This window comes from Dryobates pubescens, chromosome 5 (genome assembly GCF_014839835.1).
Source record: "Dryobates pubescens isolate bDryPub1 chromosome 5, bDryPub1.pri, whole genome shotgun sequence".
NCBI lineage: Eukaryota > Metazoa > Chordata > Aves > Piciformes > Picidae > Dryobates > Dryobates pubescens.
The window spans coordinates 36,684,594-36,707,560 of record NC_071616.1 but is presented as its reverse complement, the minus strand read 5'-3'; the positions used below and the strand labels follow the sequence as shown (position 1 = coordinate 36,707,560).

Below are 22,967 nucleotides of genomic sequence, written 5' to 3'. Positions count from 1 at the left end.
CACGGTGCAGGGCGGTGGTACTGCTGCTGGAGTAAGGTGCTGGCACCAGCTAGCTACAGAAGAGGCTCACTGGTGCCAGGAACGTCTTTGATGGGGCCTGAGTGAGCCATGGGATGAAGTGCTGGGAGCAGCCAAAAATGCCCTGCTGCCATGCAGCCTACAGCGTTGGCTGGCACAAATGAGCACAGCAACCTCTGCACTGGGCTCTTCTTGGTGCTGCTTTTTCTTCCATCCTGGGTTGTATTTACTCTTGTCCTGCCATTTGTGCTGGCTCTCAGAGCTCATCCCTTTAAACCTTTGCTGTGTGGGCTGCCTGTGCTCAAAGCACAAATGGAGGGCAGTGGGGCTGCAGTCCTGTGAGCACCCAGGCACAGGAGGCCAGAGCCAGAATGGGCAACAGTGACAGAAGTCAAGGCTGGAAGAAAACCCAGGTGCTCTGGGCTCCCTGAGGCTGAGCTGCAGCTGCCTGGTTGTGCTGACTTAAGAGGCCATAAGGCAGGCACTCAATGCTATCTTGTGGGGTTTGTCTGCAGGGTGCCTACAAGCTGGGGGATGACACCAACCCTGGGCTCCTAGGCAGGCTTGAGAAAGAGGTGTGGGGCTTTCCCTCACTTGGCCCAGGCCTGGCTTGTCCAGGTTAGAAACAAAGGGCACTTCTGCAAGTAATGATGAGTGGTTTATTTTTCTCAGCAGGCAAGGAGAAGAGCAGAGTGCTCCTTCTCATCTTGCCCTCACAATAGGCATTATCCACACACAGTCAGGCACGGGCACAGTGCTCAGGCTCTGGCACCAGCCAGCAAGGCCTGGAGATGCACTTAGAAACCACCAAAAAATAACAGGGCAGAGGGGTCACTGTAGTAGCAGCAGAGATAAAAAACAGAGGAAGGGAGTCCCAAGGCTAAGCTGAGCAAGGGACATAACAGAAGGAGAACACAGCCTCTCCCTGAAGGTGGGAATCTCAGCTCTCCTGCCCAGGAACAAGCTCGAGGAGGGGACAGCCCGGCCCAGACCACAGTCGCCTCCCTTGGAGACACCAACAAACACAAGCAGGGACAGCACATGTAAGGGTGACAAACCTCATGCATAGCCCACCCTGGGACAATCCTTCCAGGCATATCTCTCCCAGGAGGCAGAGCTGCCATTGCCACCTCGAGGGACAAGTGCCAGGGCTGGTGGCTCTACGCTCAGCTGCCTGGGGGAAGGAGAGCCTGCCTAGCCCACCAGCTTGTTCCATGGGATGGTGCTGAAGAAGGAGTGGGACTTCAGCTTCGCCATGCCACCGTCTCCAGACCCCAAGCGCCGCTTGGGGTTGTACTGCAGGAGCTGTGGAGAAAGGGGGTGGGACAGCAGGGACAGGGAGATGGGGACACTGGGAAAGTTACCCAGGCTGGACCCTGCCTTTCCCCTGACTAGCCCCATCCTCCCTCCCATCCACTCGAGGCCCTCACCTCGGTGAGCAGTGATGTAGCAGCCAGGCTGAGCCCCTCTGGCAGATGCAGCTGGGTGTGAGGTTGAATCCCTGAAGGGTGGTTCTGGCACAGTGGCTACAGGAGACAGGGTCAGGGTGAGTGCAGGCAGTGAGGAGGGTAGGAGAGCCCTGCTCAGCCTTCATTGCTACACATCCCCAAGCCTTGCATGGCAGGATTGAAATGTGGGGCCCAAACAGCCAGAGGCCATGCCCAGGCACTAGGAATCACATGCCTGAAGCAACCCTGAGGTGCCAGCAGGACAAAGCACCCTTGGGCCCCTGCATGGCAGGGAGCCCTTGTACTACAGCGTCCCCTTCTCCTCCCCCACTCCTTGTACAGTTCCTCTGCCTCTTACCACTCCTGTCAGCAACTCATACAAGAGAGCGCCATAGCTCCAGCAGTCAGCTGCTTCGGTGGGCTCCATGATCCCTCCCACTTCTGCAGAAAGGTCAGAGAGGCATTAGAGTTGGAGGCAGGGAGGAGCAGTGGCCATACCACACTGGGCACATCTCATTGCCTGCAGGAGCTCCCCATGGCACCAGGTCAGTGGCACCAGGCAGAGGACATGGCAGGGGACACGTCTCTTACCTGGGGCACTGTACATCTCCTCCTGTGCCTGGCTGCAGCAGTGGGGCTCCACCTCTGTCCACTGGCCAAAGAAAGTGAGAAGAACATGACCTGCAGAGCAGCACCAGAGCCAAAAGCAGGGAGATCAGAGCAAAGGTAGGGACTGTGGTCAGAGCACAAAGCCAAGCCTCATCCCTGCAGCTGGAAACAGCCAGGTCGCTGTGCCCCTGCCAGGCCTGAATGCAGAGGCACTGGCACTGAATGCATCCCTGAATGCATCCCCTGACACTGCACATTGGCACTGCACATTGTCCAGCCCCCCAGTGCTTGCCCGAGATGCCCAGCAGGCACTCACAGCTGGTGAGAACATTAGGTGGGCTTCAGTCTCAGGCTATAATGAGGAAAGAAGCAGGTTTTAAAGTGAGGAAAGTTAGATATCCCCTTGCAAAGCCCTCTGCTCTCTTTTCCTAAGCAATCTGTACCTCTCCAGTTTTCCCCAGATGCTGCCATCTGAGCAGGGACTTTCAGCTGGCTTACACTACAGTAACTACAATCAGAGCAGAACTGCAGTCCCACCAACCTCAGGCATAGTTCAGCTGGTCTCAGCTTCCCCGAGTTGGGATTTCCCAGGCAGCCAGCACCCACATGGGATCAAGGGCAACACATTCCTGTGGCTTTGGCCCCTGGCTCTCCCACTGCAGAGCCATTGCAGTAACCCCTTGGAAATCCTGAGGCTGCACTTTCAGGCTCAGGAACATCCAAACTTCCCCAGATTTCCAACTGTCCCACACAGCAAGCTCAAGAAAGTCCATGTCTCCAGGAAATGGGGCTAAGGACAGTTTCCCAGGCAAGAGGTAAACCTCCTCCTCCCCAGGGCCCCAACCTGGGGCACTACCTACCGCCTGCATCAAGCAGCAGGTTCCTGGGGTTGAGGTCCCGGCACAATACACCCTGTTGGTGAAGTCCCTCTAAGGCCAGGAGGATTTCTGCTGCCCACAGCTGCACCTGCTCCTCCTTCACAGCCCATGCTCTCTGGCTGTGCCCACAGGAAGCCAAAGCCTTGCACTGTCCTGATGCTGGCTGCTCATTGAGCTGGCCACGGGTCAGGCTTCCTTCCCATGAGGTCTCCTTTGCCAGGCCAGGCCCATTGGGCTTGCTAGAGCCAGATGGGGCAACTCCTGCATGAAGCTGCCTCTGACCTGAGGTTGGGAGAGGCCAAGCCCAGGGGGTCTCAGACACTTGCTGAGACAATGGCTGCCCTGCCCCTGCCTGGCCCCCCCTCACAGTCTTCGGTAGAGGGGCAGGTGTCTGAGGAAGCCTGGGGTCACGCTGAGAGGCTGCTCTCTCCAACGTGCAGCCTGCACTGCTGGCTACAGCGTCCCTGGGACTGATGACCAGGCCCTGGCTGGGACCTTTGGCTGCTGCTGCTGGAACATGGTCCACAAGGCTAGACACAGCCTGAACCACACTGAGATCCTGCCCTCCAGGTGCAGCCCTCACGCTGCTAGCAGGAGCCAGGTGAAGCTGGCAGTGGTTCCCCGAGCCAGGGTCCATGGGGTCAAGGGACTGCTCCTGAGGGAGGGAGGCACCAACGTTTCCCAGTACTTGGTGAGTCACAGAGCCTGGGAGGCCACTGTCTGTCCAAGCAGAGAAGATGGAGGCTTGGCTGCTGCGCTGGGAGCTTCCCACGCTGTCCTCTCTGCCATGGTCCCTCAGGGCTTGAGCGGTGTTTGAATTGGCAGAGCCCTGCTGGACACAGTACTTGGAGCGGAGGTGAGACCACAGTGTCTCCCCTGGAAAGCAGAGAGAGCAAATGATGGGGTGGAAAGCACCCCCAGTTCCCCCAGTGTAGATCTGGCCCACCCAGACACAGGCCAAGGCCCACATGCTGGGGACATAGTTGAGCATTGTTAATGACCCCTGGCACAAGCTCAAGTCCGTGCAGAATACTTCCCCCAGCCCTACAACCACACCATGCTCAATGCCACACCTCTCCTGGGTCCCAAGCCCACCAAAGGCTCATTCTTTCCTCCTTCAGCATCCCTGCCCCCCATTCTGCACAGTCTCCTTGATCTCAGCTCTGCCACTTCCATGTCACAGGCCAGTCACCTCTTCACACATGCCCTGCACCCACCACCATCCCCACTTTCCCTGAGAGCTCTTCCTCCTCCTGTGACAGAGATCCAGAGAGCTCCCACAGCAGGGCACAGGCCCCGTGGGTCAGCAGTGAGCCAGAGCAGCAATCCCCAGAGCCCACAGCACGCTGCCAAGGGCTTCCCAGCCTCACCACACTCAGCTGCAAGCTGCTTTCTGCAACACACAAGGAGTTGAGGCTGTTCTCCAACACGGGGCAGCCTTCATGTGTCATTGCTGCACTCCAGCAGCTGCTCCTTACACATCTCTTCAACCAACAGAGAGCAAAGAAGCTCCTTGGGACAAGCCCCTGCTTCGCTACACTCCTTCACCAGGATCTGGGACAAGCCTCAAGTTTGCCTTCTTGTACCTGAACCCTAGTGTGCTCCCTGCCCAATTCTCCATCTCCTCTCTTTCAGTCTGATCTTAAAACCCAGCAAGACCTCCTCTTTTGTAACCAAAAAAATGTTTTATCAAAGATTGGTTTGTTCTACAACATCCAGCTGAACTACTTCACTTGGTTCATTTTCCATCACCTCCCTGTCATGGTCAAGCAATGTCAATAAAATGAAGATGTTCTTCTTTGTGAGGTGCTGGACCACATCAACCTCTTCACCTGAAGGCATGACCACAGGACTCAGCATTTCCTCAGACTAATTTCCATATAACAAACCCTAAGATAAAACCTCTTTCTCCTTGTAGGTCTCCATGGGCCCATTTCTAGGTTACTGCCCCAGTCAGCTCTTATCAAACCTTCAGAATCACCCAAACCAGCAGCTGCTTCACAAAGTCTCCAAGGCCTGGTAGCCATCACCCTTCTATGAAGAAGTCAGCTTCTGCTGCCGCTATCAAAAACACTTCCAAAGCAGCAGCAGAGCCACAAGTGAGGTTTTGAAGAAAGGGAGGTTGGGCATCAGGGCAGGACACTAAGGACAGGAGGCAAAGCTGTCCCCACTCACCCTGCACGTGCTCCAGGTGGAGGAAGATGGAGTCCTCACTCACATAGTAGCACAACAGCTTGACCATGAAGGGCACCCCATGAGGGATGATGGTCTGTCGCTCCCGGGTCTCAACGTGGGATTTGGGGAGGCTCTGAGGAGTACAGGTAAATATTACAGCATGGTAGGGACTGAAACTCCCTGCAACCTAGCACCCACCAGGGCAGGAGGCTAGCCAGGAGCGTGCCATCTGCCAAGCCCCATTGCTGCTCTCCTGCATCACCTGCAATGGAACCCTGTGGAAACCTGCTGAGAGGTTTGTCAGTGCCTAGCACCCACCTGTGACAAGGCAGAGCTCTGCAAAGCTCTGCCAAGGCAGAGCACTCCCCACCTGCACTGTGGCACCTAGAGGACACCTCTGGTCCAGAGCAGTTGCCCTTCCCAACAACTGCCCTTACTCCTTTCAGCCAGGAACCTGCCACTCCAGCCCCCTCTCCTCCTCCCTCTGGAAGTGATTCTTCTCCCTCTCATGCCAGTGCCTCCTTCTGCAATTACTAAAATCCTTTATTTTTAGTCTCGAGGGCACTGGAAGGGCTTCAGGACTTGTACTAAGTACATCTCACCTATGACCTGTTTCACAGGTTGACACAGATTCACACGAGGGTGAGGCTTGTCTGGCAGCATTACAAGGCAGAGAAACAGATGACCAAGGAGAAACATTTCCATTCTGATCAGAGAAGATGGCCAAGGCATCCCAAAGAAGTTTTATAAGCAATGAACGTCCTTCAGCACCTCTCTGTGGCCCTATTTCTTGGTCCTCTTATCTGCCCTAGCCATCTGCTTGGAGAAGGAGGCTCTGGCCTGACAGAGAGCCACAGGCAGGTGAAACTGAAAACACCCACCTTAAGTATAAAGGTGCCACCAGTGGCTGGATCCTGGACAATCTGCACCTGGGGGCAGTGTACACAGCACTGGTTAGCAGCAGTGACTGCTCCCACCCCAACACACAGCCTACAGGAATGACTCAGACTCCACTCTGGAACTGAAGAAACTCCCACCCAGCCAGAGGAGATGGTGGTGCTCAAAGCCCTCCTCACAGGTTATTAGCAATGAGATAACCACACAGCCAGGGAGTAGACAGTTATTAAACCAAGAAGGGAATCCCACACCATATTTGTTTCCTTCCCAAAGAAGGGCTTCACGCTGCCCTTCAGAGCTCTGCAGGGGGCAATGGGCTGCCCACTGAGGCCTCAGCAGGACAGAAGGACCTCATCAGTCCTGACAAACTGAGAGGAGTGAATGGCAGGACAGCAAGGTGCCAGTAAGCCTGGCATCTGAGCTCCAAGATCACAAAGTACTCCTGAGGTTATTCAGCCAGACAGCTTGTCTTCATCTGAAGTCCAGATTACATATGGAAGTCCCCCAGCATGGTACCTAGGCATCAAGCATCATTTTGTGTATGGGAGTTAAATGGTTGCAGCAACCTCCTTGTAAATATTTGGGGAGCTCTGGTAAGTAAAAGCAAAGGGGACATCAAGACATCTCCCAGCTAACTCCTAAAGGGTCTTGCTCCCTCACCTGCAAATTTTCCTTGGTGGGAACAGCGTGGACAGACACCTTCACGTTCCTTGGTGGGTGTGCTAGATGCCAGCACCTCCATTCCAGCTGCCACGACCCTCAGCTTACATTCCCTTTGGTCTAGGCCCAGCCTCACCCTGCCAGTTCCAGAACAAATTATTACCTTATCGATCACTCCCACCACCTTGCACCTCCTCAGGTTCTCCACTGCTGAGCTGAGTGTCCTGATCGGCCTGAAGCGCAGGCTGCTGTACCCCTGCAAGGTGGGGAGAGAAGAGGGTGAGGGACCAAGGGATGCTACCATCCATGACAGCAGGTGGGAGAAGTCCCTGCATTTTCCAGAGAGGGCAGCAACACTGCTGGGCTGCTCAACATCCAGAGCCAACACTCCAACACTCCATTCCTTGCATCAGCTGGACCCTTTTCTTGGCCAGCTCCTGAATTTCTGAAGTTTTCAGGGCAAGCTTGTGCCTGCAGCAGAGGTAAAATCATTCCAAAATTGGGACCCGGACAGCTCCAAAGCCAAGGGGATCTGTGTGGAAGGTAGCTGCCTTTCTCCCATCATCCTTCTCACCAGGCCCCAACTCTGCCCTGGCTCACTTCCCTCTCCCTTCATTAACCATCTACTTCCCACAACGCAGCAAGCAGGCATCATCTTTGGTTACCACCCAGCTGGGAGCAATGACAGGGAAGACAGCATTTTTAACAGCTGACAAGGTGGCTCCCTACAGTGGCTTCAATCCCACCAAAAATGACCCTTTTCTCTATGGTGACAGCAAGCACCTTGGGAGGTCCCTTGGAGTGCCACAGGCAAGCCAGACCCACTTCAGCTCTTTGATGAGGCAGGGTGAAGGGCTGCCAGCTCTCTCTCAGCCACCAACACACCAGGACACGCTGCAGTTGGTGTGTCTGTCATTTTCTCTGCACTACCTTAACCGTGGCATTTGCCAGAGGCAGTTGAGGAGCCTCATTGGGGCTGCAATATGCATGTCCCCCCAAAAGCTTCCCAGTGCCACAGATCCACTGCCATCCCACCCATGCCACCCCTTATCACAGAATCACAGAAGCATTCAGGTTGGAAAAGACCCTCAGGATCATCTAGACCAACCGATAACCCTACTCTGCAAGGTTCACCCCTAAACCATATCCCCAAGCATCACATCCAAATCACCTTTAAACACACCCAGGGTTGGTGACTCAAACACCTCCCTGGGCAGCCTTTTCCGATGCCTGACCACTCTTGCTGGGAAAAACTTCTTCCTAATGTCCAGTCTAAACCTACCCAGTCACAGCTTGAGGCCATCCCCCCTTGTTTTATCACTAATTACCTGTGAGAAGAGACCAGCACCAGCCTCTCTACAACGTTCTTTCAGGTAGTTGAAGAGAGCAATGAGGTCTCCCCTCAGCCTCCTCCTCTCCAAACCAAACAGTCCCAGCTCCAATGCCCCAGGCCAGCCCCTCACCGTGGCCGTGTGGTTGCCATCCCCTGCAGCCCGCTGGAGGTGGCAGTTGAAGATCTCCTCCGCACGCCTCAAGTACTGAGTGATCTTCCGCTTTACAGCCTCTCGGCGCTCCTTGTTGGGGTCAACTACAGTCGGCACAGAGAGTGGGCATGAGAGGCCTGCCACACTGCCCGGTGGGATGCCCCAGTCCCCTCATCGCTCTCCCCAGAAGGATGCTTTGGTTCCCTCACCCTTCTCCCAGCAGGGATGCCCCGGACCCCCGGCTACAGTCCCCTCGCAGCTCTCCCCACAGGGCTGTCCCAGTCCCTTTCTCATTCTCCCTGGAAGGATGCCCCTGGCCCAGGGGTGCCTGGCCGTGCTCCCCGGAGGGACACCCCGGTCCCCCACCCTCCGTAGATGCCCCACGCACCCTGCACGCCGCGGAGCAGCACGTCCACGCCATTCTGATAGTGGTTGAAGGCCTCCTCGTAGTCCTCGCTGACGTCCCGCTCCAGCGCCAGCCGCAGCTGCCGCGCCGCCTCCACCAGGTAGTCCCTCCGCCCGCCGCCCTCGGGGCCCCCCGAGGCCACGCGGCTCCGCAGCTGCCCCAGGTAGACGCGGGCCTGCGCCAGCGCCCGGGAGCAGGGCTCGGCCTCCGGCCGGCTCATGGCCCCGCACCGCCGCCCTGCGCCGCCGGGAAACAGGCAGCGGGGACGTGCGGGTGAGGCGCCGAGCAGCCGCGGCCCCTCCGCCGGCAGGCGACCGGCACGCCCCCCGCCCCCCCATTCCTCTTCCCATTGCTCTTCCCATTCCCGTTCCTGTTGCCCGCCCTAACCCCACCGCTCCCGCGGGCACGCACCTGGCGCAGCGCTGCCGACAGCATCCTCCGGGCGGGGCGGGGCGGGGCCGAGCGCCCGGTGCGGCGGAGCTACGGGACGGCGCTGATTGGCTGCGGATGAGATAATCGCCCACACCCCTCGGGGGGCACCGGGCCGGGGGTCCTGACCAGGATCCTGCCTCAGAGCAGGTCCTTCATAGCTCTATCAACGTGCGGGGAGCGCTGTTGCGCTTCTTGCTCTGTGAGCATCGTTAGTCACTATTAATTGTCCTTAGTTAATGAAGCTCCCGTTCACACTGCCTTGGCTGCCGTATTTCCTTCCTCCCGTCTTGAGCTGTGTTCTGAGCAGCCGTTGCCTCCACCTGCCTGCCGTGCCAGCAGCGGGGCCTGGGCCGGGTCTCAAGCTGCTCTTTGGACGCCTCTCGCACTTTCAAGATTCAGCTGCGCAGGCGGCTGGGCCATCTTGTCCAGACCGTGCTTTTGCCAAGGAAGCTTGGACCAGAAGATGCTTAGGTCCCTTCCAGCCTGGTAGTCTGTGATCCTGCATGCCCTGTCACAGGGCAATGATGGTTCTTTCTGATGTGCATCCTGCAAAAGGTTGTCATTCCCTCCCAACCCAGGGCTTGTTTTGACAGCTCTTGCAGACTGGTTTGCTTTTAAAACATTTCAAACACCTAGAGCAGAGAACATCAGCACAAATGCACTAAGGTGCAGCAAAATGACCGTGCAGTCCCAGCTGGTGGCTAACAAATGCTTTGTAAGTGGAAAATATCAGTGCCTGGTTTAACCTAGAAGCACACATTCCTGGCCTCCTGGCCTGGCTTTTTCTTGGAATAGCCCATTAGACTACTCCAGTTACTAGCCAAGGAGATCTGCTGAATCTGGAGTGCTCAACCAGATATGGCTCAGGCCAATGGGTTTGCTGTGTCTGTGGGATGGTCAGTTCAGGTCCTTTGAGAAGGCACAGCAGGAGACCTGCAAAGGGAGGACAGCTGGAAGGAAACCCCAGTGATACCCTAAGAAACACTGTGCTAAGGTCAGCTGGGCATGTCCCATTGCAGCAGAAAATGCTTTTTAAAAGGTGATTTTACTTTGACAGGAACTGCTCCCATGCTATGCCATCACAGCCTGGACACTTGCTGCATTCAGCCCCTCTTCAACTGGTATTTGCTGGCCCCAGCCTTTCCCATGGTGTGACTAGATGGCATCTGAGCCTGGAGCAGACTGAAGGCTCCAGAGCCTGGCCAGGATGCCCAAGGAGGCTCCCATTTGAGGTTGACCCATTACTCAGCACCCTGCACACACTGATGGCAAAGAATGTCCACTGGTTCAGTACCCTCAGGCAGCTCTTCTGCACATCCTAGTCTGACAACAACAGAAACATGAAGCCTGTGCCCATGGCAGCTCAGACTTTAACTGCCAAATATCTTTCTTGTGAAGGCCACTTTCTAGGGAGTGTGAAAAGTGAATATTCTCTGCCTCAGAGAGCAGGTCTGATACAGTGCAGAGGGTTTGCTTGGTAAGACAAGCTGCTTCCCAAACATGACCCCACTGCTTGGTTCTTTGGTTTCTCCTCCAGACACTTTCTGCTTCTTCCCCCGCCCCCAGTCTCTACCTAGCAGAGACCACATTTTTCTGCCCAGTCTGTTTACATCCCCTAGTATCTAAGGCCTTTTAATTCCTGCAAGAGCCTGGAGGCTCCTCCTTTGAGTCAAAAACTCTGAGCAAGCAAGAAGTAAAGTGAGGCCCAGAATGAGAGGACTGTGCCAGCACAACTCACCTGCTTGACTTCAGCAGATCTATGGGGTCCCTGTAGAGGACAGGGAGCACAGGTAAAGTACAAAATCCAGAGCAAGGTATCTGTAGAGGAGTTTGGGTATCGGGGAGATGGTGCTAGAGAAGCGCCTGAAGAGGAGTCACTGAGAGGGGAACAAAACTCTGCTGAGGTCTTTTCCAAACACCTCCTTTAGCCATTACAGAGATAAACCAGCCATTACCCAAAGACCTTTCAGGTTTGCATTTAAAGCATTTTATTGCTTCACACAGTTAAAGCTGCATCCCCTCTGGATGGGAAGGGAGGATCTGGAAGATGGCTCTTTTGACCTCCTTTTGGGAACCCCCTGCAGAGCTTTGCAGAGCTGAATGGGGCAGAGATTGGGCAATCCTGGGGCCACTCAGCACTAAACAGTCATGGTGAGGGACCAGCAAGGCAGAAGGAACAAGGAACAATGCAGAAGAAAGTGAGCCAAAGGCATCATCGAGAAGTCTCCCAAGGACTGGCCTGCAAATGAGAGGTTAGGAGCTCAGTGGGTATTTGTTTGCATGGAAATACATGGGAAACCTGTGCTGGCAAGTGCAAGGGAGAAGCTGCTGGGAGGCAGTGCTCCAATGGCATCCCAGGATCGGGAAGGCTGGAGGTTATCAGCAAAGCTTTAATGTCAGAGCTTCATCAGCTACAATGCTGCATCTCTGGGCCGATTGCCACATCACCTTTCCAGGTACTTCCCAAGAAATACTTGTTGGTTTGTTTTCAGGGCAGCCTGGAGCCCAGCTTATGTTTTCTCTCCCCTATAACTCTCCTTCTGAACCACCTTGCTGCAGCTCTGGCTCCTAAAGCCTTATTAAATAAACCTTTGCTCTGTAAGGCTGGGAGACCCAGGGAGCCCAGGGACACTGATAACCCAGTGGCATGCTGCTTCTGTGAGACAGCTGCCTGTCTGCAATGGGTATGCAGGCAGGGAAAGGATGAGGGGATTTGGGAGCACTAGGGCTGAGGCACATATGCTGCCTTCCCATGTAGGACCATCATGGGGTTGTTCTGATCCTTTACAAGGAAACTAGTGCCCTCCTGCAGCTTTAGGAGACATGGGGATCTGTAGCTGAACTTAGTGGTGCTCAGGGAACACCTGTGCTCTGAGGCCAGGGAGGTCTGACAGGAGCTTGTGGTGTAAGCCTCCAAAAAAGACACAACTGGGACCAACACAGAGGGGAGACAGGCAGATACTGGCTGGTCCCTTTGGGACCATGGGTGGTGGCCACAAGAGCCAAGTCCAGGAGCTCATTTCCTCCCTCACGCCACCATTGTGTGCAATGTCCTTCTGGAAGTCCCTACCACCCTGGGACAAGGAAGGTCCCAACAGCTCCCAGAATCTCCCCTCTAGGGACAGGGGAGGGAACCAGTCCTCCTCTGGGTGCATGATGCTTGCTATAACCCCCGGAGAGCCAAGGAGCTGCTGAGGCTCACAGGGGTGCCTTCACCAGTGAAGCCTCAGTGAACCACCACCTGGAGCTGAAGGGAGCCGACACCTGGAGATGCAGCTTCCAAACCCCCTGTGCCTGCGGGCGGCGCCGTCCCCTGCTCCTGCCCTGCCCCGGCCGATCCTCCCAGCACTGCAGCGGGGGGACAGCCGCACCCCTCCCGCACACCACGTCCCTTCCCCGACACCCCACGCCACAGGCATGGGATAAGGCCTCCCAGCACCCGGGGGGCTCGGGTCATGCAGGGGAGAGGCGACACGGAGCGGCCACGCAAGGCAGACACCCGGCCCTGCCTCTCTGGGCACAGCTGCCTGAAACAGCCCAGTGCCCAGCAGCAGCCAAAGAGGGGATGCCAGACACCAGGAACTGTTGGAAAAGCCACTGGGCAGGAAGCTGAATTTTTTGTAACCCTAATCACTACTCTTGACAAATTTATTTGTATTAATTAACATCTTGGGTTTATGTAATTTCCTTTTAAAAGGTTTAATACTACTGTGGTGAAACTTTTGCTGTTAAAAACAATACAGAAACCATCACCTACATCCCTCAAGTGCTTGCACACAGTTCTTAGCCTCGAAACAAAACCAGTCAGGCTGAAAGGGGACACAGGAACGGGGAGAGCCTGCATGTACCAAGCCAAGCAACCAGAACTGGGGTCCCTCATGGCCCATGCAAACCCTGAGCAGCATGGGAAAAAGAACAGCAAGACCCCCTCATACTTGAGGCAACCAAGAAGGAGCATCATATTGAGGCAGAACCCCTGGTGCGTTGTGTCCCAGGATGCTGTAGGTGCCAGAAGTGGAAACAGGATCCAAAAGGCATCTAGCAAGCTCCTGGAAGATATGCCAGTCTGCACAGGTACAACTTATCCATGCCATGCTGCACGGTGGCAACATTGAGGTTCAAACTGCCTCAACACTCACCACTGTCTTTCCCTGCCAGGGAACCACTGCCACAGGGCATGCACTCTACCCAAATCCTTGTGCCCGCCCCAGGCAGCACCAGCATTACAGCTCTGATGGAGCCTGTCCCAGCTACAGGCTGCCATGTCAGAAGTGGGGAGGAGCTGCCTTGGATCCCAACATCTGCTACATTAGGCTCCACTCTTGTTCCTCACTGCCAAGAAATCCACAGATTATCTCCTTTGATGGCAACATTGAAGCCTTTGCACAGATTGCCCTCCAGCCTTTTGCTTGGAGCTCTGAAGAACAGACCCTGATTTTGTTTCAACCCAGTGCCAGGAGGGCCCCACAGGCATGCTGAGGCCCACCTCAGCCCTAGGATTTCCAGCTATGTGCACGCTCCAGGGTATGGTCTGCACAGAACAGCACTGGATGCATTTGACAGCCAGTCCTGTGGGGGCAGGAAAGAGGAGAAAGACCCCAGGGGCACAGAACACAGAAAGAAGGGCAGCAGCTACCCCCACCAGACCTGGGCATGGACCTGTCTGAGTGGGGAAAGCAGGAACCAGCAGCACACAGCCACCTCGATGAGGACCACCAGCCCCCTACACACTCATGGATGTTCCTAGTAAGAGATAGGGCTCCCAGAGCAGCCTGCCCCCATGCTGGCTGAGCAAGCCTTGGTAGGGTGTTTCTTAGGTAGGAAGGTTGATGGGCAGCCTGCTCCTGCTGCTCTAATGTTGCATCAGCCCAGCCAAGCAGAAGGAAAGCCAGCAGGCCCACCCTCCTCCAGCCAGAGTGGGTGTCCATGGGGAAGGGCCTTGCTGCTGGAAAGCAGACAGGAGTGCTTGCACAGCCAGCCTCTGCCTCTGAGCAGCAGGTTTTATTGAGCAGGGCAACTCTGAGATGTGGCTGTATGTGAGGAGCCCTGGCAACCCCAGTTCCCTCCCCTTCCCCATGAGAAGGGCTTCCGAGGCACATTCCCTGGCACCCTCCTGGACTGCTCTGTGCCAAGGCTGGGATGGACACAGACACGCAGCCTTGCCTGCCCCAGGTTTCCTTCCTCCCCAGCTGCAAGGCATTGGCAGGACAGAGCAATTTTGCAGCTGCAGCCCTCTGAGCCCTCTCTGCTCACCCCCCATGTCACCCTGTCCCCAGCCTGCTCCGGCAGCACATCCACCAGCCCTGCTCCTTGCCATCCCCAGGATGCACTCAAACACCAACGCACTGCTTGAGCTCCTCATCTTCGGCCCCAGGGTCCTTCTATTCTGCTGCTGGTGGTGCAGATGGGGCAAAGGAGTCCTCAGTTCCAGGCTGTGTTACCACTAGGGCTAAGCAAGGGTTCAGTCAGCTCTTCCCTGCCAGAGTCCTGCTCCCCACCGCTGCCTGGAGGGGCACCCCACTGGTGCTTGGAGGCTACCTGCGTGGTGTGCCACATCTGCAAAGAGAGCATCACATTGGGTGAGCATCGCCAGGATGGGGAGACACTAGGACCCCTGAGTGCATCCACTCTGCCCTCTCTCTGCCTGGCCCCTCCAGCACTGAATTGCATAGGTGAGAACCACAAGCAGCTTCTTCACTGTGGGGAGTGAGGACAATGGAGCTGCAGGTGCTGGCTGCGACCTGAGCAGCAAGCTTCAGACGAAACAGGGAAATGTGTCACAGAAGTGCCAGCCACAGGTGTCATACCCCAAAAGTGCCCACAGTGTGTCCAGCCTGCCCTGTGACAGCAATGTCAGGGTTTGAAAGGCACCTCCAGAGATCACCGAGTCCAACCCCTCTGCCAAAGCAGGATCACATAGTGCAGGCTGCACAGGAATGCATCCAGGTGGGGTTTGAAAGTCTCCAGCGAAGGAGACCCCACAGCCTCTCCAGGCAGCCTGTTCCAGTGCTGCATCACCCTCACCATAAAGAAGTGTCTCCTCGTGTTGAGGTGGACCTTCCTGTGTTCTAGATTGTACCTGTTGTATCTTGCCTTACCACTGGGCATCACCAGAAAGAGCCTGGCACCTCCATCTTGACACCCACCCCTCAGCTATTTATAGATGTCGACAAGATCCCTTCTTAGCCTTCTCTTACAAGGCTGAACAGCCCCAGTTCTCTCAGTCTTTCTTCACAGGAAGGGTAGAAGAACCCAAACAACAACCAGCCAAGGGCAGCAGGAAGGACACAGCAGGCAGCAAGATGAAGCTGAAACTGGAAAGTCATGGCTCCAGGAAATTCAGCATGGTCTGTGATTGTGATAGAGCACACACCACCAAGTCACCCAGTCCATTCATCTCCAGCGTGAGTGACACTGGCCAGCTTTGAGCAGTGGAGCCTGGGAACTACTGAGCATTTATTAAGCCTTCAGGACAAAGCCCATTTCCCCACAGCCACCCACTCTTCCCCCTGTCCTGCTTTCTCCTGCATAGGATCACAGAATTGTTAGGGTTGGAAGGGGCCTCAAGGATCATCTAGTTCCAACCCCCTTGCCATGGGCAGGGACACTTCACACTAGATCAGGTTGCTCAGAGCCACATCCAGCCTGGCTTCCACCACCTCCCTGGGCAACCTGTTCCAGCGTCTCGCCACCTTCATGGTGAAGAACTTCTTCCTGACATCCAATCAGAATCTACCCATTTCTAGTTTTTTTCCATTCCCCCTAGTCCTGTCACTACCTGGCACCCTAAAAAGTCCCTCCCCAGCTTTCTTGTAGCCCTCTTCAGATACCAGAAGGCCACAGTAAGGGCTCCTCAGAGCCTTCTCTTCTCCAGACTGAAGAGCCCCAGATCTCCCAGTCTGTCCTCATAGGAGAGGTGCTCCAACCCTCTAATCATCCTTGTGGCCCTTCTCTGGACATGCTTCAGCACGTCCAGATCCTTCCTGTAACAGGGGCCCCAGAACTGGACACTGCTCCAGGTGGGGTCTCACCAGAGCAGAGCACAGTGGGAGAATCACCTCCCTTGACCTGCTGGCAATGCTTCTCGTGATGCAGCCCAGGATGTGATTGGCTTTCTGGGCTGTAAGTGCACGCTGGTGGCTCATATTGAGCTTCTCATCCACGAGCACCCTCAAGTCCTTTTCTTCAGAGCTGCTCTGTGTTCTGCATAACCCCCTCACTGCTCACAGTGTCAGTAAAGACCTAAAGGCTTAATGAAGCTGCTCATCCCAAAGAAAATCAACCCAGAAGACACCATCCATGCCGGCCCCTACTCACAGTTCACAGTCTTTACGTCTCTTCTTATCTTGTCTTCTCTTACCTCGGCCCTTGGACTTCCTCCTTCAAAACAAAAGTTCCACAAGAGAGGCTGATGAGTGGGAAATGAGACCCACAACAACAGCTGGCAATGCCACTCCTGGTGTCACTCACCTTCCCAACTTCATCAGGTCCTGCCGGGGCCTGTGGGGTAGCAAAAGGACAGGGTGAAGTGGTCACTTGGGCAGTGCTGTCTGTTGAGCTGCTGGAGGTGGTTTACAGAGAAGTCCCAGTGCACAGCACAATTTACATGCTATTGGTCATGCTTAAAACACACCCAATATGACCTCCCTCCATGTTATGAACTCCTCATCCAGAAGCTGATTGCAGTGGTCAATATAAGGCAGAGAGAAAGGGGCAGCAGATGGTTGGCTTTGGTGGCATCTCTGAGGATGTGACATTCTGCCCCCATGAAGCTGGCAAGCACGGTTTCAGACACTGTCAGTGACAGCTTTCATGGCTGAGCTAGTTAAACAAGGCCCAACATCCTGAGTAAACATGGGTCTTGCTGCAAAGCCTCAGCGGTGGTTCTCAGACAGCAGCCACGACACACTTGGCTTAAGCATCCTCCTATAGGTGCCAAGGCCAGGACATCCACCACATCTACACTAAATTTCAAAGGGGAGCTATGTAAGTCTATGGGAAACAGCTTACAGAGAAGTGGAAAAGTGCTGCATAAGCAAGAAATTTACAGAGAGTCAAAGGCAGGCTGTGCTTGTAGGAGATCCCCTGGGAGTTACCCTAGGTAGGAAAACCACAACAGACTCAGGAAATTCCCTGCATGGAAAATAGCTGGAAGCAGAGAGGGGAAGTAACACATGTGCTTCTTCCCACTCTCCCTTCTGCATCCACAGACAGATGCTCCAGAAACAGCATGGAACAGGACAGGCCTTTGGGTCTGCTCCAGCACAGCCACTCTTACAGCTGCAGGGGAATACCGACCTAGGGATCCTCAGGCTTTTCTTCCAGGCAAGAGTCATGCCTGACAACTGCCCAGCTGGACACTCAATCCCCAGCTTTTATAATACTGAATTTCCCTGGGATCATGATGGAGAGCAAACACCAGGGCCTCCCATGCAGAAGGTGCTGGAGAGGCGTTGTGACAGGGATCCACTGTGAGCAGCACTGGAGCTACTCACTGCTTCCTGCTCCCAGAGTGCTGCAGCCCCTGGGCAGAGGCCCAACCCTGACCAAGCTCTCACCAGCTCTGGGACACACAGTGAGTACACCAAGGGGTTAATTATTTGCCAGGAGGCTGTGGCATCCATCCCAGGCCAGTGCTGCATATCTGTGCCAGGTTGGTGCTGCATATTTTAAGCTTTTATTTGTCAGCTTGGATATAGACCTCTGCTCTCCAGCCCTGGACAGGGCAGCTTCCCTTAAATAGAGGTGCAAGGTCCAGTCCTTCATCTTTCTCTTTGGGCCATGGTCATGCTGAGTTATGCCAAGCCATGCTCAGCCACGCTGAGCCACCTCCTTGGGCACACTGCCCCATACCAAACACCTGCCTCAAAAGCCACCAGCTCCATTACCCACAGGCAGCTCCTCCAGCCAGAGGAGGACACACACCAGGCACGCTAAGGCAGCCACAGGGATGGCAGGTGGGGGGGACACAACACAAACATCATTGTGCGTGGAACTGGGGTGCTGCAGCAGCTCCAGCCCTGCAGCCTGTGCACAGTGTCCAGCCTGGCTGCACAACACTACACACCCCCTTGGCTGTGGGGAGCAGGCTGCCAGAAGCACAGCAGCCTGCAGATAAGCAAGGGCCCTAAGCACCAGTAAAGCCCAATATGGAGACAGTAGGGGTGTCACAGCACAGCTGAGGTGTCCCCAGGGCATCCTTTTCTGTCATGCTGGGTGAGCTGCCAGGGGTGCTTTAGCCGAAGTGGCAGAGAGGTGCAAAGGGAGCCTGGGGTCCCTACCTGCACTCGCACTGCTTGTGCTCGGTGAATGCCATCTCCACATAGGGTGCCTCCCCATTCGGCTTTATCTTCAGCAGCTGAAAGAGGAGCAAAGGTTACTTCCCAGGTGGCCAGCGGCAGGAGGGGGCTGGAAAGGCTCCCACCACGCTGCCTGGCCACCCCCGCCTCTCGGGCAGACGCGTGTCTAACCTGTTCCTCGGGACCTCCGGCGGCAGAGGCTCCACCTCCGCATGCAGGCAGCGTCAGCCCGGCCCGGCCACCCTGGCAGCTTGGGAGGTTCTGCTAGCGCTGCCCCGCGTCTCCAGGGCTGTAATTTAGTCCTCTGGTGCTGGCATTTCCCAGCCTTAAAGGAGATTTTTCTGCCCCTGCCTTTGTGGAGAGCTTTCACATATCTGACCACTTAGGACATCTCCCTTCTCTGACAGAAACATCCCCCGATAGTGTCCTCCAGACCGTTCCCATTGCTGCTGTCTCCTCCTGGCTCCTTTCCTGCAGCACCAAACTTGGAGACCATACCAGAGTTCATCTCCAGCCCAGCAGTACAGAAGATCAGGTCGAACACCCAGGGGCTTCACAGGGTATGCTCCTCATTGGTGTGATCCATACTAACCCCACAGAAGTGCCTGGCCTTGCCATCCCACACACAGCAGCAGGATCTCTCCCATGGAGGAAGACCTGTGCTTGCAGAGCTGCCTCCCATTTACATCAGGTTCTTGCTCCAACTCAGGTAAGATTTTTTTGAAGACTCCTACTCTGCCTTTCAAGCTGAGGGGCCAAAATCACTAGTGATGTATTGCAGGCACTCTTTAGTCCATCACCCATGGCAAAGTAGAGCTCTTCCCTGCTCCCTGTAAGCAGCAGCAGGGCGACAGCACAGCACAAGGGTTGCAAGGTGAGGAGGATGGTTGCCTGGTACATGGGAAAGAGCCAGTCCACAGCTTCTTCCTAGCCCAGGGCCAGCCACTCCACTTTGCACAACTCCCACAGTGGGGACTGGAAACAGAGCAGGCACAGCTCTGCTCACCATGCTCCCAGCACTCATTCCCCGTCACCAGCGCTGCAGGCATTTCCTGACAGATGAAAGACTTGCTTCTCCCTGCGATTCAGGGGCAGAGCCTGCTTTGCTACAGCGGGTGGAGTCATAGGCAACCGGGACACCCCCAGCCCACTGTGGGATGGGTCTGGAAAGTCAGAAAGAGGGACTTCACAGAGAAGAGATGGCAGGGAAGCAGGGAGCAAAGCCAGCACCACCAGGGGTGGCACCTGGCCTCAAGGAGATGCCCAAAGGGCAGGCAGAGGGACCCTCCTGGTTTGGCGTGCATTTGAACAGTATGAATAAGCCCCCTGTCCCGTTTTCCGTGCTGCTACTACATCTAGAGGATGTGAGCCTGCAAGTCCATCCTCTTAGCACTTGACAAATAGCTCCCTGAGTACCCAGTGCAGTGCTTACCTGCATGGTGACCGTGGTTGTCTCTACAGGAACACAGCGGAGACCCTCGTCCCCACAGCAGCCTCCGCAGCGCTGCAGGGAGACGCAGGAGGGTCTGAAGATGTACTCCACCTCGTTGGGGAACTCGGTAATGACGTCCACCAGCTGCTCCAGAGGCCGGCAGAAACTACGATTCCAGATCTCCCGAAAGGTCAAGACTGCAAGGGACAAGGATGAGGTGCTAGAAGGAGGTGCCCCGGAGAGTCTGAGCCTGGCTGAAACACGGCCGAGGCAGGGGCACCGCCCGCGGCAGGGTCCTGAAGCCGTCACAAGGGCACAGGGATGCGGAGGACCTTCTTGCGCCCCCAGTTAGCTCATCACCCCCCTGGCGTGGGGGCTCGCACAGCCACCACACCCACCCCGGTCAGCTCTTTCGCCGCCGTCTCGCCCGCCCCGTCTCAGGCAGTCCACCTTCCCCTTGCCTCCTACCAAAACAGGACTACCCCATGCCCCTGCCCTCCCTCGACAGGCACAGAAATCCAGCTCCGCAGCAAGCAACTGTCCCCTCGGGTTTACCAGCGGGGATAGCAGAGAGGAGCCAAGGCGGTGTGTTCCTGCTCGGGTCCTACAGCCCAGCCCCGGCGGAACAAGCCTGGGGCAAGGCTGAGCTGCGATCCGGCCCGCGGCGCTGCCCGCTGCAGCAAGCGCCCGGGGCGGGCTGGGGGGAAAGGGTTGCTCCGAGCCTCGGCACAGCTCACCACTCATCACCACAGGGCTCCGAAGGGAAAACGGCCACGGGGCAGTACCGAGCCCCCCACGGCCCTGCGCGCAGCCCGCCCCGGGCTGCTGCCCCCTCCCAGTCAGGGCACCGGCTGCCGCCCACTGCCAACGTACCGGGTGGCTCCGCGCCGGCCGTTCCTCGCACCTCCGGGACCTGCAGGGTGGGAAAGGCGGGCGCTGGCGGGGGCGGCATGGGGGGACCCGCCGCCTTTTCCCCACCCAGCACCGGAAGCAGCTGCCCCGCCGGCCACCGACAGCCCGGGCAGGAGCACCGGTGAGGCCGGTCTGCCCCACTTCAACCCCAACTCCAGACCTCGGTTCTCACCAGGGCGGGCGGCGCTCCCAGCGCCCCGGCCACCAGCAGCCGCAGGATAGCGCCGAGCAGCCGCATCGCCGCTCCCGCCGCCCCGGCACCGGCTCAGCGCTACCGCCCCGCAGCCCCCAGCATGCCGCCCCCTTGCCGCCGGGCCACCGGCCCCGCCGTGCCGCCTCTGCTGCCGCCGAGCCATAGGAGAACGCCCCGCTCCGCCGCCGTATTTCACCGCCACCGCCCCGCCCCCGTCCTCTCCGGCCCCGCCGCGGGGCGGGAGCAGGTGCCCGGCCCGGCGGCCGCGGGGATCGCTAGTGCCCACGGGAGGGAAGGAGTGCCCCCGCCTCCAACCCTCCGTACCAGTACTGGCCATTTCCCCATCGGGCTGCACCTGAGCATCCCCAGAAGTCGGGAAGCACTGGGACTGTATCGGGGCTCCTCAGCTAGCCAGGCTCCCCCGAGTCCTGTTCGTCTCTTCCAGGGTCGGTGTGTGCTGCCCTATGCCCATCCAGCCACGAAGTGCCCACCTGACTGCCTTGTGCCCACCCAGCAGCCTCCTTCCCATCCATTCACCCCATTCTCCTGCTGTTGCCCTGTATTCATCCAGAAACCCCATGCCCATCCCACCCACCCCATTCCCCTCTAGCTGCACCATGCCTCCCAGCCAGTCCCTGCTGTCACAGCCCTGGCAGGGGGTTTCCAGCTCCCTCAGCCCCAGGGTCAGCATTCTGGTCCTGTCCACCATGAGGGTCCCTCCAGCTTGTGAGGGGAGGGGGCACAGTAGTTCACTGGAGCAGGTCTGGGGCCAAACTCTGCTGCCGAAGAGCAATGTGGCCTTTTCTGTTCTATTTTTAACCCCTGGTGGCTGGGGAAGCTGGAGCTACAGGAGGTGGGAAGAGATGCCAGTGGGCAACATGATCCCCCGTGGGTTGCAGGTCCCAGGGAAATGGCAGGTTCTGTGCCCCTGTGAAGGTTCACATTTCTGTTCTGGGAGAGTGAGGAGGCTGCTCCAGGGCTTCCCTGCCCACCTCTGTGTGAGGTCTGTCTCTGTGGCACGAAGACCATGGGGTCTGCCTTTCGGGGAAGCAGGACATGCCAGATGTGTTCCCCCAGCCTTGCCAGGCCATGCAGGTGACAGCAGCTCAGGTTTCAGCAGGAGCTGAACTTCAGCTGGAGCTTCCCAGCATTGGTACCACTGAGTGTGAGAGCAAGCTCCTGGAGTAGGGCCTGGCAATGAGCAGAAAGATGCTGCAGAAATAAGCATGCAGAAATCCTGACCTCTCGTGGGGGGAGGGCAGTGCTCTGCAGTTCACCACCCAGCAGTACAACATGGCTGTAGCTGGCAGCGCCAACAGCTGCCACAGCAGTGTTTGATGCCCGTTCAAGCGCTCACCCCTGGCCAGGCAGCAAGGAACAGGTAATGTCCCCACTGCAATAGCTGTAGCATACCTGTGTCTTCCTTCTGCCACCCAACAGACCCTCCTGGGCCAAAGGAACTCCCTCACCTCCCTAGGGGTATTTTTGAGATGGGGGTGCAAAGGGAGTATTTCCTCCTACCTGAGAACCCTAACCAGAGGCCACCCTGAGCAGCAGCTGCTGTCAACTTGCTGGACAGACAGAATCCTGTTATTGCAAAGACCGTGACCACACTGGGCCTCATGCCTGTCCTTGCAGGAAGGTCCCTCAGGGCCACCTCTCAGACACAAGGCCAGCCTCTGGCGCTGGAGCAAAGGGCTCTGCCCCAGGAGTGGTGTGGCTGGGGAGACCAGCCCTTAATTGCTGAGTGCAATCCTGTTCCTGGTCTGAAGATATTTCCTCAGAGGCCTTGGGCAGAGTTTACATTCCTGGGATGAGCATCCCCTTTCTAGGCAGAACGGAGCAGAGACAAGAGCAGAGAAATAATATTTGGACGCTGGTAACCTGTGACCAGCAACATCCTCCTGCAAATGGGAGAAATGTCCAGCTGGCTGGGGCCATGGCAGCTTGCTTTCCCCTCTGCTGTGCTCCTTCCCCAGGGACTGAGTCTACCATTCCCCAGCTGCAGGACAGGGATGGAGGTCGATGCTATAAATGCACCACCGTGTCACTTGCGCCGCCTCCCACTGAGCTCTGGGGAGCCAAGCTATGCACTTCGGGAACAAGGGACAGAGGAGGCTCCAG

The 22,967-nt window shown here is 56.7% G+C and overlaps 2 protein-coding genes across 3 annotated transcripts; both read right to left on the bottom strand.

Annotated features, from left to right (window-relative positions):
* Positions 1 to 664: 664 nt before the first annotated feature.
* RPS6KL1 (ribosomal protein S6 kinase like 1) lies at positions 665 to 9,028 on the bottom strand. The gene is made up of 11 exons (XM_054162026.1): positions 8,987 to 9,028; positions 8,558 to 8,812; positions 8,149 to 8,273; positions 6,849 to 6,941; positions 6,010 to 6,057; positions 5,129 to 5,261; positions 2,936 to 3,829; positions 2,058 to 2,147; positions 1,825 to 1,907; positions 1,449 to 1,544; positions 665 to 1,323 (listed from the first exon to the last, which is right to left on the bottom strand). The coding sequence occupies exons 2-11, from the start codon at positions 8,793 to 8,795 to the stop codon at positions 1,213 to 1,215; spliced, it is 1,911 nt and encodes a 636-aa protein (XP_054018001.1). The 5' UTR covers positions 8,796 to 8,812; positions 8,987 to 9,028; the 3' UTR covers positions 665 to 1,212.
* Positions 9,029 to 10,989: 1,961 nt separating this feature from the next.
* On the bottom strand, positions 10,990 to 20,991 carry PGF (placental growth factor). 2 transcript variants are annotated; one of them, XR_008462265.1, is made up of 8 exons: positions 20,823 to 20,991; positions 20,612 to 20,651; positions 19,739 to 19,935; positions 18,289 to 18,365; positions 16,478 to 16,507; positions 16,325 to 16,387; positions 14,354 to 14,563; positions 10,990 to 11,246 (listed from the first exon to the last, which is right to left on the bottom strand). XR_008462265.1 is itself a non-coding variant. In XM_054162025.1 (7 exons), the coding sequence occupies exons 1-7, from the start codon at positions 20,886 to 20,888 to the stop codon at positions 14,542 to 14,544; spliced, it is 495 nt and encodes a 164-aa protein (XP_054018000.1). In that variant the 5' UTR covers positions 20,889 to 20,991; the 3' UTR covers positions 13,955 to 14,541. The 2 variants fall into 2 exon arrangements, 1 of the variants encoding a protein (XP_054018000.1); XM_054162025.1 differs by lacking the exon at positions 10,990 to 11,246 and having other exon boundaries at positions 13,955 to 14,563.
* Positions 20,992 to 22,967: the final 1,976 nt, after the last annotated feature.